The sequence below is a fragment of the Stigmatopora nigra genome, chromosome 15 (genome assembly GCF_051989575.1).
Source record: "Stigmatopora nigra isolate UIUO_SnigA chromosome 15, RoL_Snig_1.1, whole genome shotgun sequence".
Taxonomy (NCBI): Eukaryota; Metazoa; Chordata; class Actinopteri; order Syngnathiformes; family Syngnathidae; genus Stigmatopora; species Stigmatopora nigra.
In genome coordinates, this window is record NC_135522.1 from 10,129,238 (window position 1) to 10,145,000 (window position 15,763).

At 36.4% G+C, this 15,763-nt stretch overlaps 1 protein-coding gene across 1 annotated transcript in view; it reads right to left on the reverse strand.

The window, feature by feature from the left end:
* Positions 1 to 218: 218 nt before the first annotated feature.
* The window catches only part of clcn7 (chloride channel 7), a 16,903-nt gene continuing 1,358 nt past the window's right edge, over positions 219 to 15,763 (reverse strand). The window contains exons 2-25 of the mRNA XM_077735113.1: positions 15,031 to 15,108; positions 13,869 to 13,934; positions 13,624 to 13,689; positions 12,363 to 12,495; positions 12,151 to 12,260; positions 12,001 to 12,081; positions 11,854 to 11,916; positions 10,370 to 10,453; positions 10,200 to 10,293; positions 9,761 to 9,825; positions 9,170 to 9,286; positions 9,027 to 9,081; positions 8,849 to 8,909; positions 8,098 to 8,239; positions 6,859 to 6,952; positions 6,580 to 6,752; positions 5,143 to 5,194; positions 4,909 to 5,036; positions 3,793 to 3,878; positions 3,579 to 3,714; positions 3,216 to 3,275; positions 2,496 to 2,672; positions 2,326 to 2,406; positions 219 to 1,295 (exon numbers count right to left, since the gene is read on the reverse strand). Coding sequence (XP_077591239.1) covers positions 1,209 to 1,295; positions 2,326 to 2,406; positions 2,496 to 2,672; positions 3,216 to 3,275; positions 3,579 to 3,714; positions 3,793 to 3,878; positions 4,909 to 5,036; positions 5,143 to 5,194; positions 6,580 to 6,752; positions 6,859 to 6,952; positions 8,098 to 8,239; positions 8,849 to 8,909; positions 9,027 to 9,081; positions 9,170 to 9,286; positions 9,761 to 9,825; positions 10,200 to 10,293; positions 10,370 to 10,453; positions 11,854 to 11,916; positions 12,001 to 12,081; positions 12,151 to 12,260; positions 12,363 to 12,495; positions 13,624 to 13,689; positions 13,869 to 13,934; positions 15,031 to 15,108 — 2,289 coding nt within the window. The 3' untranslated portion in view covers positions 219 to 1,208. The remainder of the gene's footprint in view (positions 1,296 to 2,325; positions 2,407 to 2,495; positions 2,673 to 3,215; positions 3,276 to 3,578; positions 3,715 to 3,792; positions 3,879 to 4,908; positions 5,037 to 5,142; positions 5,195 to 6,579; positions 6,753 to 6,858; positions 6,953 to 8,097; positions 8,240 to 8,848; positions 8,910 to 9,026; positions 9,082 to 9,169; positions 9,287 to 9,760; positions 9,826 to 10,199; positions 10,294 to 10,369; positions 10,454 to 11,853; positions 11,917 to 12,000; positions 12,082 to 12,150; positions 12,261 to 12,362; positions 12,496 to 13,623; positions 13,690 to 13,868; positions 13,935 to 15,030; positions 15,109 to 15,763) is intronic.

Genomic DNA, 15,763 nt, shown 5'->3' on the forward strand with positions numbered 1-15,763 from the left:
GGCTAATTGTACACGTTTCAATCAGGTAAATATAAAGACAAGTTGAAAATGTAGAGTCCACATTTATTTTTGGGTGAGCATCGATAACACATTAGCTGTGTTTAAAATAAAAAGGTGTTTAGAGGACTTGAAAATAAAAATGTACCCACAGCAGCCTAAAGTGATACACAAAGGCCTGGATACTTTTTGCCTATGTTTATAGTAGTACTGTACACAAAGCAGATGATGTATAATATATAATTATTTTTTTCACAAAGCCTAATGCAGTGGTTATAAAATAGAACATTGACTTTATTTTGAACAAGGAGAACTGTACAACACAAAAGGGGTCACACAGCATAAACAAAGAAGAGAACAATGTGAAATTAGACAATATTCATAGGTGAAAAATTAGAACATTTACTTTCATCATAATATTAATGGACATGGTTCATAATACAAAGCTTTACATTCAAATCTGGCTTCCTGTGTCACACATTTTCAGAAGTAACCAGAGTTTAAAAATCTGGTGGTGATAAAATTATATAATCAATAGTATGGGGGTGTGGCTAGAGAAAATGGGCGTACCTGATTTGTAGCAAAAACTGCCTCACAGTGCAGCTAGAACAGGGCAAATTAAATCACTTTATTTTCTAGATTTTTTTTGAATTTCTCTGTCTCTCGTGCAAATTCTGTGAAAATAAAACAAGGAATAAATAACAGAAATCTATCAGTGCAAAACAACAGAACATAATGTGGAAAACACAGCATGAGCCGCACTATTCTATTCTTTCAGTACCATTTTAGTATTCAATTTAGAGGTCAAAAATAAACATAGTGCACAAAAGCATTGTTATAACTATTTCAACTGTGGTATTTAATTTGCATTGCAGACATTTCATTACAATCTCGCTTTTGTGAAGACTTTATGAGGATTTACTTGAAAAGAATCATCTGACTATGTTGGTGAAAACCTCAGACCACTTGAATATCAAGCTAGTAAGATAGTGTGACACTGTTTAGGTCAAATGATAGCAACAAATATTTTATGTAAATGATTTTGACTAAGTGTAGAAAGACTGAATTTTTGGTAATCAGACTCCTAGTGGTCAATCTTTTTTGGTTGACATGTTTATCCCCTTTGACCGTCACATTAGGCACTTGTCATAGTTGGGTTGTGGGAATACTTTATGGCAATGCATTGAAATAAATGTGTGTGTTTGTCTATACTATGTCTGAGCCAGCTGAAGTTCCTCTAATCCGTGTTTGCCCAAGTGATATCTGGCCAAATCTTTTCTGGTGACAAGTCCAACCACCTGCATAAGAAAGAAAAACAAAAATCCACATGCAGAATATAAAAACTGACAATGAAATCAATGTGATGTTCAAACCTCTAAATAGGGTTGTGATAATATATATTTCTATGGCAATATATCGCAATGTATTGTATCCTAATAGGTTATCGATATGATACGATAAGATTTTTCATTTTAAAAAGATGACAGTGTTTAATAAAGGACCCAAAAGTTACGATAAAAAAAATCCACTGTAAATACCATAGACGGCAATTAAGGTCTAATTCATTTTGACTGGGAAGGGGTAAAAAAAAAAAACATCCAGCCATGACAGTCAAGTCCTTCCAGTTTAAAAGAATTGGACTTCTAACGTTGGCAAGAAATGAGTTTATAAAGATAAATACCATATTTATTCGAGTATAACTGGTGCAATCCTTGTTGTGAGCATAGGAAAAAGTGGAGAATAAAATGATACCAATTTTTAGTCACAAATTATGGGTACGAGTTATACGTGAATAAATACGGTACTCTATTTTAACAGGGATGTTTAAGTAATATATTCTTGCTGTATTTAGGGAAATGTTGAGATGAAATATTTTCTAAGTCTGTGAAGACAAAGATTTATGATAAATTTCCCAAAAGAATGTTTTTATTTTTTTATTTTAAACCTTGAATCGCAAATACAGTAACCCCTCGAATATCGCGGATTCAACTATCGCGGTTTCACTACATAGCCTTTTTTTCGGGTAATTTTTTTTTGTTAATAACATTTTTTTTGCAAGTTCATAAAAATGTGAAAACCCACGCTGAAACTGGCAAGCGGAAGCCACTCCCCTATGTCCTCCACTTGTTACTAGGACTCAGCACTGAAGTAAAAAAAAAAATGATAATAAAAACAACAAGAATTTATATATTATATAACCTGGACCCGGGTCTGGTCCAGGCTCCAGCTCAAAACCTCACCTCTATTGGGAGCATATCGATAACCATTGGGATACCACCTATTGCAAAATATCACCATCTCAATGTATTTCAGATCGCTAACGCTTACCCTGTTTTCATCATCCACCACAACCAGGTGCCTAAGACCGAGTGCTCTGACCAGTTTAAACACACGAGGAAGAGAAGTATCCTGTAAACAAATCATACGTCTTTGAAATTACACTGCATTTATTTATACAGTGTAACAGACAATAAAAAGACATGAAACACATGTATTACCTGTGGAACAGTGTAAGGTGTCGCATTCATAAACTCAGAGAGGTCCATCATACACTCTCGTTCATCTTGGGAGACGTGGATGCTTTGTATTGGGGGGAAGCGGGGGTAGGCGTCTCTGAAGTCCTTCAGCTGAAGTTTCCTCTGGGTGAGCCGTGAGCGTGCCAGTTCTACAAACACCTGGCAAAACAACTGGCGTTTACAATACGGTTGAATGAAAAAGTTTGGGCACCCCTGACCCTTTTCAAGATTTTGCGTTATAAACCATTGGTTGTTTGGATAACCAATTTCCATTAAAAATATTATATCATATAGGAGACTAACACGGTGATATTTGAGGGGACAGCATATTAATGAACACATTTATATTCATGTTAATAAACATACTACATATACACATACACGTGTGTACATATGTATATATGTGAGTATGTGTATATAAATAAACATATATATATAAATATACACATAAATATATACACGTATATATATATATATATATATATATATATACATACATATATATATATATATATATATATATATATATATATATATATATATATATATATATATATATATATATATATATATATATATATATATATATATATATATATATATACACACACACACACACACACACACACACACACACATATACACACATGATGCTTGTGAAAATCTCACCTGGGTAAAAAAAATAGGCCATATGCCACTCACCTTGTGCTTAAGAAGAACAATGAGTTGTGAGCGAAGGATGAGTCCACAAAGCTTTGCTGGCTGCAAAAGAATGACAAAGACTGTTAAGCACTAAAAGGGACATTAGAAATGTCAGGATTATGTATAGGTAAATGCAGGGTTTAGCAAGGAAATAGCAACTCCTCAAAACATAGCTGTTATAATAGACCCTCAAAAAAACACCACAAAGTCCAAAGTTTGTTTCATCTTTGATTGCTTAATCTTTCTAATAAACTCAACACATAAAATACACATAATGAAAATAGAATTAATCAGTTTCAGATGTGGATTGCAGTTTGTTAATTACACACAATCCAAACAAATATAGTTAGGAAGTACTCATACCTCTTCACCAGACTCATCTTGAGCTACCACCACAGGAAAACCATTGTGATTGGTCGATGTGCCACTCAGGATGTCAACAATGGTTCCTACCTTCTCTATCTTGTTCAAACAGGTGACTGGACTACTCATCACTTCTCTAAAATGAAATAAAGCAGATTATCACATTCATCTGCTAAAGTGTAAATTTAGCACAGAATTGGAGTTAAAATATTACCTAGCTGTTAGCCAGTGTGAAGTTGCAGGAGCCTCCCAATGGAGGAAGGGAATACTCTGCAGTTTAATGTGGATATCGTATAGACCCTAAAAAAAGAATAAGACATTTTTAGTGTACCAACAATGACACTAGCATTGATACCGATACAGCAATATATAACTAAGAAATAACGTGCCGATGCTGCGCAACATGTTCCTGTTTGATATGCAGTTTTCAACCCTGTCACCCTGCCTTACACTGCTGTAAAGAAAGGAATGCCTGTTGCCCCTCCCAAGATAATGATAGCTCAATTATTAATGATAGAACAATAATGATAGATGCCATTTGTTTGTATTCATCAAATAGTTGTGAATTTATAAATTTCTTTCACTCGTAGACACGTCCAATTCTGTAAAGTGAAGTGGGGTGGTAGAGTACACCAAAATTTAGTATTAGAGAATATATACATGTATAAATATATTTTTTTTTTATTCTTAGTGTCCATGCTGTATCATCTAATAACACACAGCCAAATGGGAATTAGTATCAGTAGACTTAAAAAATAAATTGGGATAAAACAATACATTTTGGTATTAATGAGTATTAATTCATTGTTTTGTCTTTAAAAAATTTTTTTTCCAATCATTTTAATAAAAACATCTAACAATATTTATACAACCACACATTACGATAACTTGGAAACAACATAACACAAAACAATTCAAAAGGGAAAGGACAAGAAGGGGCCTTAGTGAAGGATTGTGATTAATTAATATGTAAAACGGTGGCCCGGCGGCATCGGCCTCACAGTGGGGGACCTGGGTTCAAATCCAGGTCGGTCCACCTGTGTGGAGTTTGCATGTTCTGCCTGTTTGGGTTTTCTCCGGGTACTCCGGTTTCCTCCCACATTCCAAAGACATGCATGGTTAGGTTGATTGGACACTCTAAAATTGCCCCTAGGTATGAGTGTGAGCGTGACTGGTTGTCTCCTTGCCTAGCCACCAATTCAGGGTCTCCCCCACCTATATCCCAAAGTCAGCTGGGATAAGCTCCAGCACCCCCCACGACCCTAATGAGGACAAGGCGGTTCAGAAAACAAGATGAGATGAGGATGCTAGGAAACTGCATTTTACAAACCTCAACAAAGTAGTCTCCTACGATCTTGGCTGTCATTAGGACGAGCATAATGGGAAGGCCGTACGTGACATTGCCCGTGGCCTCCACCATAATGACTGTCAAACTGAGAGTCATCCTCACAATGCCGCCTACACAAACAGGAATGGTGAATATTCTACACAAGTCCACTATCTTCCATCAAGTGGAAAGTTTGAGCGCTATTAATATTATTCAAGGGAGGTTAATGTTACTTACCTAACTGCGCTGCTGCTCCGATTAAGGCATATTTACCAGGATCTGCCCAGATCTAAATGAACACAGAGTTGCACACTTAATAACTTTTTTGTACAATAACAATTTAAAATAGGGGGTAAAGGTACAGATTTACTTCTAAATAAAGGTAGGAATCTCTGAGTGGCCCAAGTTACGATTTGAGGTGTAACTAACGATAATTTACTTCAACTAATCGGTGGATTTCTGCACTATAAGGCGCAACTAAAAGACCAGTTTTTCCAAGAGTGCACATTATAATCCATTGCGCCGTATATAATGGTCAATATTGGTTAATCATCAGCTCCATCTAGTTGATGCATAACAAAACACCGAACACTACTATTATTACTATTACTATGCCTACTACAGCTCCATCTAGTGGCTCTATAACACCTAACTTGGTCCTGGGCGATAAAACGCTTACAATAATTAACGACAAATAACTTTTGTCAACAATCCTAAAAATTGTTTGCTAAACGTCGCTTAATTCAAGATGCATAATTACACCACTCAAACACCAAAAAGAATGCGAACGTTGAAGTGATGTGAATGCTAGTTCTTGGCCAACATTCAGGATACAAAGAAGATGGTGAAGAACAGATAGTCCTTTAGCAAGGGTAGCAATGGAGCGGTGGACCCAGATCACAAAATGAAAGGATGAAAACACAGCTAACATGAACAATTATGAGATGCAAGGCAACACCGCGCCTACCTACTAAAAGAGCCATGTCTATCTGTCGGGTACTTTATCTGTACTTATGAATGCATATCAGGTACACTGAAGGGAAACACGATTGACTGAACCACGGCAGCGCTCAACATCATATCATCCCAAACCATCAAGCCTGCAGGTACACGGTCAAGACATTATCAGTCCACATAACTCAATTATCTCTTTAGCGTGTATACAGCAAGTCCCAGCGGAGGGTATTCATTGGACGACATAGGAAAGATGTCAAGGGAAGCCAATAAGAGAAATTCTGACATTTGAGGACAGTCTGAAAATGATTTTCTTGCTTGATATTACTCCATTTTATGTTCTGAAAATGTTACAAAAAATGTTGTTTTGTAAAAATGAAGCTAAATAATTTAAAAATTATTATTATTATTGTTGAAACTTCCTGTTCATATTTTAAAAATAGTTAACACACCATTTTATTCTTGTAATTTCATCTCTTTTTCTCCCAAGATCACTCCTATCTCTTAAAATTATGCATAAAGCAGTTTCATGATCATATAGCCTTTCCAATAGGGACTTGTTATTGGTCATACTTCAATTTTAATATTGCAATATTACAATGTTTCTCTCTGTATATTACAATATGTGACTCATTGGCGAGTAATTTCCTGCTGCACCCCTGACCATCGCTCACGGCATACCAGAGCGCTGTTGCACAGTGGTTAGGAACACACACATACCGATCCAGAGGCAGAGATGGCAGACAGCAGAATTCCGCATAGTCTTCCCCAGGCTGCACCGATAAGCAGCGACGGGATGAAGACCCCAGCAGACACAGTGAGGCCATACGTCCAACAGGCCAGAAAGAAGTACGTCAATGTGAATAAGCCCAGCGTCAAAGGATTGTAGGATCCTTTAAAAAGGAGACATTTTTTCTTTTGTCACATCATATTAGGAAAGCCCTTGGCTGTATGCCGTTTAGGAAATGTTCCATAGTAACAGGCATTACAATGGTATACCTGGCTGGTTGTGGAAAAGGCTACGGACACTTCTCTCTGGAGTATTGAAGAAGGCTGTTGCCATGGAGTTATACTCCCCATCAGCACAGAATAGCTGCATGCAAATGCAAGAAAAATGAAGTCACTTTGACAAAATGTGTGGTACAGCAATCTCTCTTTTATCACGGTTAATAGGTTCCAAGACCTGCTGCAATAGGTGAATAACCTCAATGTAGGAACACTGTTTTCATTAGTAGCTATTTAAATTTATTTGGCCTTTTACAAACTTCTCTGTACTATTACAGTGGTACCTCGACATACGAGTGCCCCGACATACGAGCAATTGGAGATACGAGTAAATTTAAGAGCAAATATTTATCTTGAGATACGAGACAAATTTTGATATACGAGCATACAGCGGACGCGGGAGGCTGCTCATAAGAACATCCGGGGCACTGTCTTTCTGGTCGCAACTCCCTTGTGTAATGTCACTACGAGCACTGGGCGGAACATTGCATTTTTTAAGTGTTTTTTTTCCCCTGTTGACAGTGCGAATGGTGGCGCGATCGCTAACATATACTACTTCTCATTGGCAAGTGAGCGTGTGTTATCCTATTGTGAGGACATTTGCGTGCATCATTTTCGGAATATTTTGAAGGGAATAGAAAATCAAACCGTCGATAGACAAAGGTAGAGGCGGGGCAAACACGGCCGGGGGAAAAAAAAAGGTATCAAAATTTAAAACAAAAATAAAATTAAGCTTAATGTAAGGTTAGATTAAATAAATTTTTGAGTGTGTCCGCATTGTAATCCAAGTTCATTTAAATTTGTTTACAATATGTTACAATTGCGTTGCCATGCAAAGTCACCCCCATCTCTCTGTCCCTCTCTTTCTTCCTTCCGCGAAATCCGTTTAATTTTAGTCCTGTTAAACACATTTTAGCACTATTAAACCACTAGTTATTTGTTACTTTGTTAATAGATGGCAAAGTAGAACAAATAAAAATGTTTTTCCAATCCAATATCCTGTTTTGTGTATTTTTTCAGAAGGTTGGAACAAATTAATTTGTTTTTATTTTAGGAGAAAATTGACATACGAGCTCAGTCCCAGAATGAATTAAGCTCTTATCTCGAGGTACCACTTTATATTTGGTAAATCCAAGCCACATGAATTTACGATAGTCGATCCGTTGTGAGGTATTATTGTAAATTTCTTCATATTCACAACCCTATTAAAAACAACATCTTTCTCCAATATACCTGCAAGGGATACTCCTCGGAGTGCTCGGGGTCAAGAGGCTGACAGTCGTTAGAGAAGTAAATCATGGTGAATGACACTGTCGCCGTCACCGCGGCGACCAACATAGCTTCCATCACTTGCAAACAAGGACGATGGACATACCTGATTGAGGCAAGCGCACACAGAACCATTCTGATTTCTGTATATTAAATAGTAGATTGTGATTTAAAAAAATATATATAGACAAAAGGTGATGATACTGATGCATTTGACTAATTGATTGCTACAATTAGCATGTTTTATGAATGCTAGTTCGATATTTATGCATAAAATATATGTATCACCTCATGTATCTGTCTGCTCTCAATAAAATTGCTTTAAAACCATATTAAGCTACAACTTAAAACACCTTTTGTCCTTTTGTCCGCCATATTACCACTTCCACCGGGCGTGTCTGTAATGACGCAAATTTGACCAAAAAAGTGGCGTGCTGCCCAGGACAAAACTTTCTGCACGTCATGTGGGAGCGCACAAAAATAGTGCTGCATGTGTTTTCAAAGATTTCCTTTCCCATCCATAGTGATCATACCTGTTCTTACTCTATGACTAAGTTCACCATTGCCAACGCAAAAAAACAAATTACCTTGTGCGGGCACATTTTTTTAATGTTGCAACCAGACCCAAAACAATAACACATGCGTCATGTGACCCTTTGACGTTGACTTATCTAACGCTATTATGCTATTGTCTGTTTGGATTTGTCTGCCTTACCTTATTCTGAAGATGGTCAACCAGTAGTTGAGAACATTGAACAGAGCTCCCAGAAGTCCACCTACAAGGGAAAATGTAAGCAAGAAAGACTTGATAAATTTGAAACTTTTTGAGTTTAAGTCTATGTTTTAATTCACACTGCAATCAAATAGATTCTTGAGAAGGTAAAGAGTTTTACCTATAGCACCCATAGCAATGAATAGGGGAATTTCATAGAGGTAATAGGCCACACTCTGAGAAGAGACAATAAATGAGGTGGTCATTTATACCCTTACTCAAACAAAAAGTTTTGTTATGTCATTTTGATGATTGTATGCTTACGTCATTCTCAAATCGTCCAAAGTTGATGAGACCAGGGTTGGAAAGGTCACCTGGGTTGTTGTGGTAGATACTGAGGAAGAAGTTCAAGGTGAAGGTGGAGATCATTGATGCAAAGAACTGTGGATAAAAAGGAAAGAAGATAATGAATAAGAATAGGATATTATTGCTACAATTACTCCCACTAATGTTAAATGTGTACAGTGTTCCCTCAGTTATCGCGGTTAATGGGGACCGGGACCACCCGCGATAAGTGAATTTCCGCGAAGTAGGGATTCCCCTTCAGAAATGCTTAATTTGAATTTAATTCCAAAAAAATATATATTATTATTTTTTATTTTTTTCACCCCCCTGTACACAGTAAACCATATAGAATACGGGTAAAGAGAGTGAAATTCATGTTATAACAAAAAAACTGTAAAATATGTTGTTTCAATGTAATATTAGTATTTTTTTTCTCCAAAAAAATCTGCAAAGCTCTGAGTCCGCCATAGCTGAACCGCTAAGTAGCGAGGGAACACTGTATCTGATTTGTATATTTGAAAAAAATATGTTTTGTAACATGTATGAAATCTTGATCCTATTGTGACTTACTATTCTCCATGTGAGCATTTGGTTCCAGAAAGACGCCCCTTCTTCAAGAGAGAAAAGAACCCCACCTGTTGCCCCAAGAAATACAATTTCAATATAATGGAAAACTTTGCATATATTGCCAACTACAGCTTTTACAATTCTCGCATAAATGGCAAGTTGTTTCTTAATTCTTTCATTGCCATTGATGATAAAAGACAACCAATCAGACAGATCTTTTCATCCTTCTGCTGGGAATTTATACAAATTCATTACTGGTAGAAGTCCAATCCATCTGAAGAGGGAGGGTGGTCGCAGATGAAAGCTAACCCCCCCCACTTTGCCCAGAACATTCCACCATGTTGGGTTAAGTACAACTATTTAGGTTTGTACTAGAGACCTGTTGAAATCTGATGTTTTTGAATTTCCCAACTGTATTTTTGATTATACATGTTGACATTACCAACGGGTGCTCCAAAAGCAGCCGAAACTCCAGCAGCAGCTCCAGCAGAAACAAAGTCTCTTTTCTCCGTGTCTCTCCGGAAGTATTCAAAGATCTGCAAACACACACTCATTTAACTCAATACATTTCTGAGATGATGACCACATCCAGGCTTCATGACCTATGCATACCTTGAAGTCTCTTTTCAAAGAGGTACTCCTGCCTTGGGAGACTCCCGCAGCGACAACTGCACCAGAGTGGATCATGGGGCCTTCCTAAAAGATTGGTAAAATGGTGAAAAAATGTTAATGGAGAGTACTTATACAGCACATTTATTTATTTAGTTTTTGCAGTAAAAAGGGTAACAGGGCATCACTATGCAATTGATGTATCCAAACCTCTATTGAGCCAAGGCTTATATATAAGGTTACAAACAAACTCACTGCACACAAGCCAACTGAAGTTGGACATTAATGTTTATCACACTACTTAACCTAAATATATGGCATTTCTGATGAATTTGAAGCCTTAGGATAAATAAAAATAATAATTGGTCAGTTATTTTGTTATTTGACCCTTTCTCTCCTAAAATGATACACAATAAACAAAACAACAGATAGTGTTTTTAAACCTCTTTTGAGCCATAGCTTAATTTGCATGTTAGAAAACTGTTACTGCACAATACCGAACTGAAATACAATTATTTTAAATAGATTGTGTCAGGATAATTCACCCTCTTTAATTTAAATATGGCACTGTCTATAATGCAATTGGTTGGTCCAGCATGCCAACCTTTACCCTCATGGATTGGACTACCCAATTTGTCAATTATTCTCTTAGAAGGCAGGCTTAGAAAACAAGCCATTTGTGTCATATTATGTACTGTTTTTGGGGGTGGGTCGGCCTCACAGTGGGGGACCTGGGTTCAAATCCAGGTTGGTCCACCTGTGTGGAGTTTGCATGTTCTCCCTGGCCTGCGTGGGTTTTCTCCAGGTACTCCGGTTTCCTCCCACATTTCAAAGAATGCATGGTTATCAGAATGCATTGCCCCTGGGTATGAGTGTGAGAGTGTATGGTTGTTTGTCTTCTTGTGCCCATGCTAGCCACCGATTCGGAGTGTCCCCCGCCTCTGGCCGGAAGTCAGCTGGGATAGGCTCCAGCACCCCCCACGACCCTAGTAATGATAAAGTGGTTAAGAAAATAAGATGAGAGATGAGATCTACTGTTTTGGGAACATACTCCTTTGCACATTGTGACTTTAGAATGATGAAACACTTATTTTAACTTAAAATGATATCATGTGTACCCTTAATCACTGGCATAAGTCTTTCACTGCAATTGACAGTGATAGATGTGCAATCATGTGGCTCTTTTTATACTACTGCTGAAATTTTAAATGGGTTTGTCACTTGTAGGCCTTCAATCCATTCGAACTTGGAGGGTTATTAGGTTAAATTAAGTTAGATTAGGTTTGATTAGGTTAGAACTTTATTTCATCCCGTATTCAGGAAATGTCTTGTTTGCAGTAGCAAGACAGACGCAAGACACAAAAGACATTGTAGACCTAGTTAAAAAACTAGAGCCACACACAGGAAGTCCACAAGGTGGGAGGGACCTTCTGCAAACTGAGACTGAGGTTTAAATTACCATGTATTTACTCATGCATGCTTCTTACCTTTCCAACAGCCAGTCCACCAACGACTGAGCAAATAACTCCACACACTTTTACTACCAGAGTCTGACAAAAAAACACAGATATAAAAGGCAAAGTTTGCTTGCATTTCCTTTTCCAATGAATCATTTCAGGCGAACGTTTGTTTACCTTAAGTCGAACCACTCTTGGAACCTTGACTCCATTCAGGTAACATTTTATTTGAGGAATACCGCTCCCTGCTGCTATAGGCTAGATAAAGTGGTTGGAAGATACAATTAGCTAATTATAATTTCCTATCTCATCTATAATGTCACTTACCTCCAAAAAGGCAACTATGATTGCTCCCATCATAACAAAACCAGAATTCAAGACAGCCCACAGGATGAGTGAAAGAGATAGTCCTCCAACTTCTGTAAATCTATCGATATCTGTGAAGGTTAATGGTCAAGGGAAAACATGTGCCTGGGCTGATATTCAACTCTTAACCCCTAAGTTTATCAAAATACATGATTGAGGATGTATCAAGATACTTTCTTTAACAACTCGGTATTTGATTCCAGCCAGCTGCTCCACCACAATGTCTATGAAACAGGCAATGAGGCCTGTGAGAAAGCCGATCAGACCACAGACCACCCAGCGACTGATTTCCAAACAGCGAAAACCCTTAAATGAGAAAGAAGGGTAAATTGAAACTGGTTTGAAACAAAGAGTGGAAACCTTTGGGTTCCTAATGACCAGATAACGGTTTAAGATACAAGGCGCGCGGTTATCTCAAGATACGGTGACACAAAAAATATCTACGCTAGTCTTGGCTACAACTAAAAGAAAAACTAGCTAACAAAAAATAAATAAAACAAATTTATTCTTTGCACTTTTGTGTGAGGTTACGACAAAACCTGTTTTCCTGATAGACAATGGGAATATTTTACAGCAACACTATAATGTTGTATGGGAATACAGCAACACTATAATGTTGCCATATTGTTGCAAATGAGTGTTTTAACTCATTGTCTGCTCATGACAACAATAGCCATTTATTTTATTCAAACTAGGGGGGGGACTGGCAGTGAACGCTCATCTTTCCGTCCGATTGACGGCACTAGACGTCCAATCGATTAGTTCATTCTCCCTGCTCAGTCAAAATGGAATGGACGTCAGTCCTATCAATGGTCAGCAATGTCTCTAAATAGTATTGATCATTAAAATACATGACAATTCACTTAAAAATTGATTTAGGTTACCTGCCCTTTGTCAGGTGGCAACCAATAAGACACAAACAATTGATTGGATAATTTTCTGTGGCAAACTTTAAGTCGTGACACCTTTTTAAATGATATGTTGATTCTTGGCGAGACTATATCGATAACCCACTGGGAAACGTGGTAACAAGTTTTATCACTGTATCCATTTACTGTCACACTCCTATTGGATGTCTTTAGGAATGTGGAGATCTACATACAAATTCAGTATTTCAAAATACAGTCAAATTTAGAAACCATTATATTCAAATATATAGATTTACTGTTACACTCCTATTGCATATGTCTTTAGGAATATAGAGATCTACATACAAATTCAGTATTTAAAAATACAGTCAGATTTAGAAGCCATTACATTCAAATATATATTTACTGTGACACTCCTATTGGATATGTCTTTAAGAATATGGACATCTACATACAAATTCAGTATTTAAAAATAGAGAGTCAGATTTAGAAGCCATTATATTCAGATATTTATATTGTTGCATGTGTGAACAATGAAGCGACTCAAGGCTTTGAACCAACTCACCAGGTAACTCATACGCCTTTCCTCTTCCAGAAAGAGCTGGTTCTCGATGTTATCATAGTCAAGACTCTAATAAAAAATAAAAATAAAACAATAATCAATTTTTAAAATGTCCCAATGACAATCAAGTCATAAAAATAGGACGATTTTCTAATCTATTATGATAAAGTTAACATGCAAAAACTATGATAAACGTGCATATTCGGTGAGGGTAAATTAGATATTGAATACATAAGGAAGTCTTCTACCTCGAATTTGAGTGACAGCAGCTTCTCATTATGAGGGATTTCTTTGGGGTGTCCCCGTTGGGTCTCCTGCAAAAGAAGGGGGGGGGGGGGGGGGGACAATTTCATCGATGTGATGGTCAACCCCAAAGCTTCTCATTACAATAATGCCTCTGCTTAGGAATTACATTAGCATGACATACAATCCATTCTGTGAAATAACAATATGGAATATCTTAGATTGTGCAATATTTTAGAATTTACCTTGCCAAGACTTTACTTTTTATATTACTTATTTATGTTTTTACTGAGAAACACGCACTATGTGGAGTAGCATCACTAATTTCGTTATACGCAGCTGTTGTATAATGACAATAAATGATTTTGATTTGATTAAATAGGAAATTTTCAGGTTATGAAAAACTTTTGATATGCAAATGACCACTCCAATATGCAAAAACAAGATCTAAATTACCTAGAAAGAAGCATTAAATGACGGGATTGAGAGACTGCCTACATAATTCTAAGATTAATTGAATTTTATAATATGACCTTGTTTAGTTATTGATTAATGTGAATGTGTTCATATGATAGCATTAGCTTCCTCCTTTTAATGAATAGAAAATAGTTTTGCATACCTGTTATTCATTATAATACATTGATAAGTCATTTTCATTATACAAATTTGGCACACAATCATTTTTAAAGGGTTTACTATAGTTGGTAGTTTTTTTAAGGGGGGGACCGAGATGGGCTTTGCAGAAAGTTGTACAGTAATCCCTCAAATATTGCTAATATTCAAATATCATGTACCCATGGCCACAAGAAGACAAATGACTTGGACTATAACTCCCTTTTACCTGTTTTTTTAATTTACTTATATACAGCGGAGAGGAGCTATTTTCACTGTGAGTGCAGTATTTAAGGTAGTAACATTTTTAAAAATATACAGTATATTTAGATACTAATACATTACAGTCTTTGGACATGCGTATAGGTGTAATATTTAATAAATATACACTATTGTACTAGTTCTTGTCTGTCTGTATAGGCGCAAAAACATGTGTTGTGGTACTTGAAATCGGGCACTTCTAATGGTGATTGTTCTCAACTGGTCATCATAAAAAATACTTAACATAGCGTGAGACAACAATCAAGAGAGAGAGACAGTTTATAAATATTTTACCTCATCTGACGTAATTTCCTCTTCCAAATCCACATTGCTCAGTCTCCCTATTGAAAATACAGTGCCTCCCCCAGGGCTCTAAAAAGTACACACAATACTGTGATTTAATGGTTTGTGAACATATGATGAAAACAACAATTTTTTATACATTAAGTTTCAACACTGCTTATCCATGTTAGGGTTCAAACCACACTCCAGACTAGTCGTTGTATAAAAAGAGAAATGAAACAAATACTGAACAATCTCTAAACCCTCTTACACCATGCAAAACAAATATATATCTAAATATTTTGTTTTATATAAACGAACAAGTTAAATATAAAGTTAGTTAGTCATCAAAAATGATAAATTGAGATTACTTTGGTGAGGATTTTCTTTAATATTTTTGCTTGACATTTTATCTTTGTTTTACAAAGTTTGTATCAATAGTGTACATAGACATTGTATAAAACAGACTAAATATACCAGAGATGTCCCTGGTACCCAATTAAATAATTTTCCCTGGAAAGATACATTTATTTACATTTTTTAAGGTTTACAAAGAGACAAAATAATAAATATGTACAATGATTTAATCTAAAAGAAACAAATATAAATGATTTGACGCTACCTGTAGGAGTATGTTATTCTATATAATGCGATATGATTGGGACAACCCTAGTTCTATAGCTTTTTCATTATTCTGATATTTGGGCTCTATTTTATTGGTTGTAGCACGTAACTCATTCTCTGC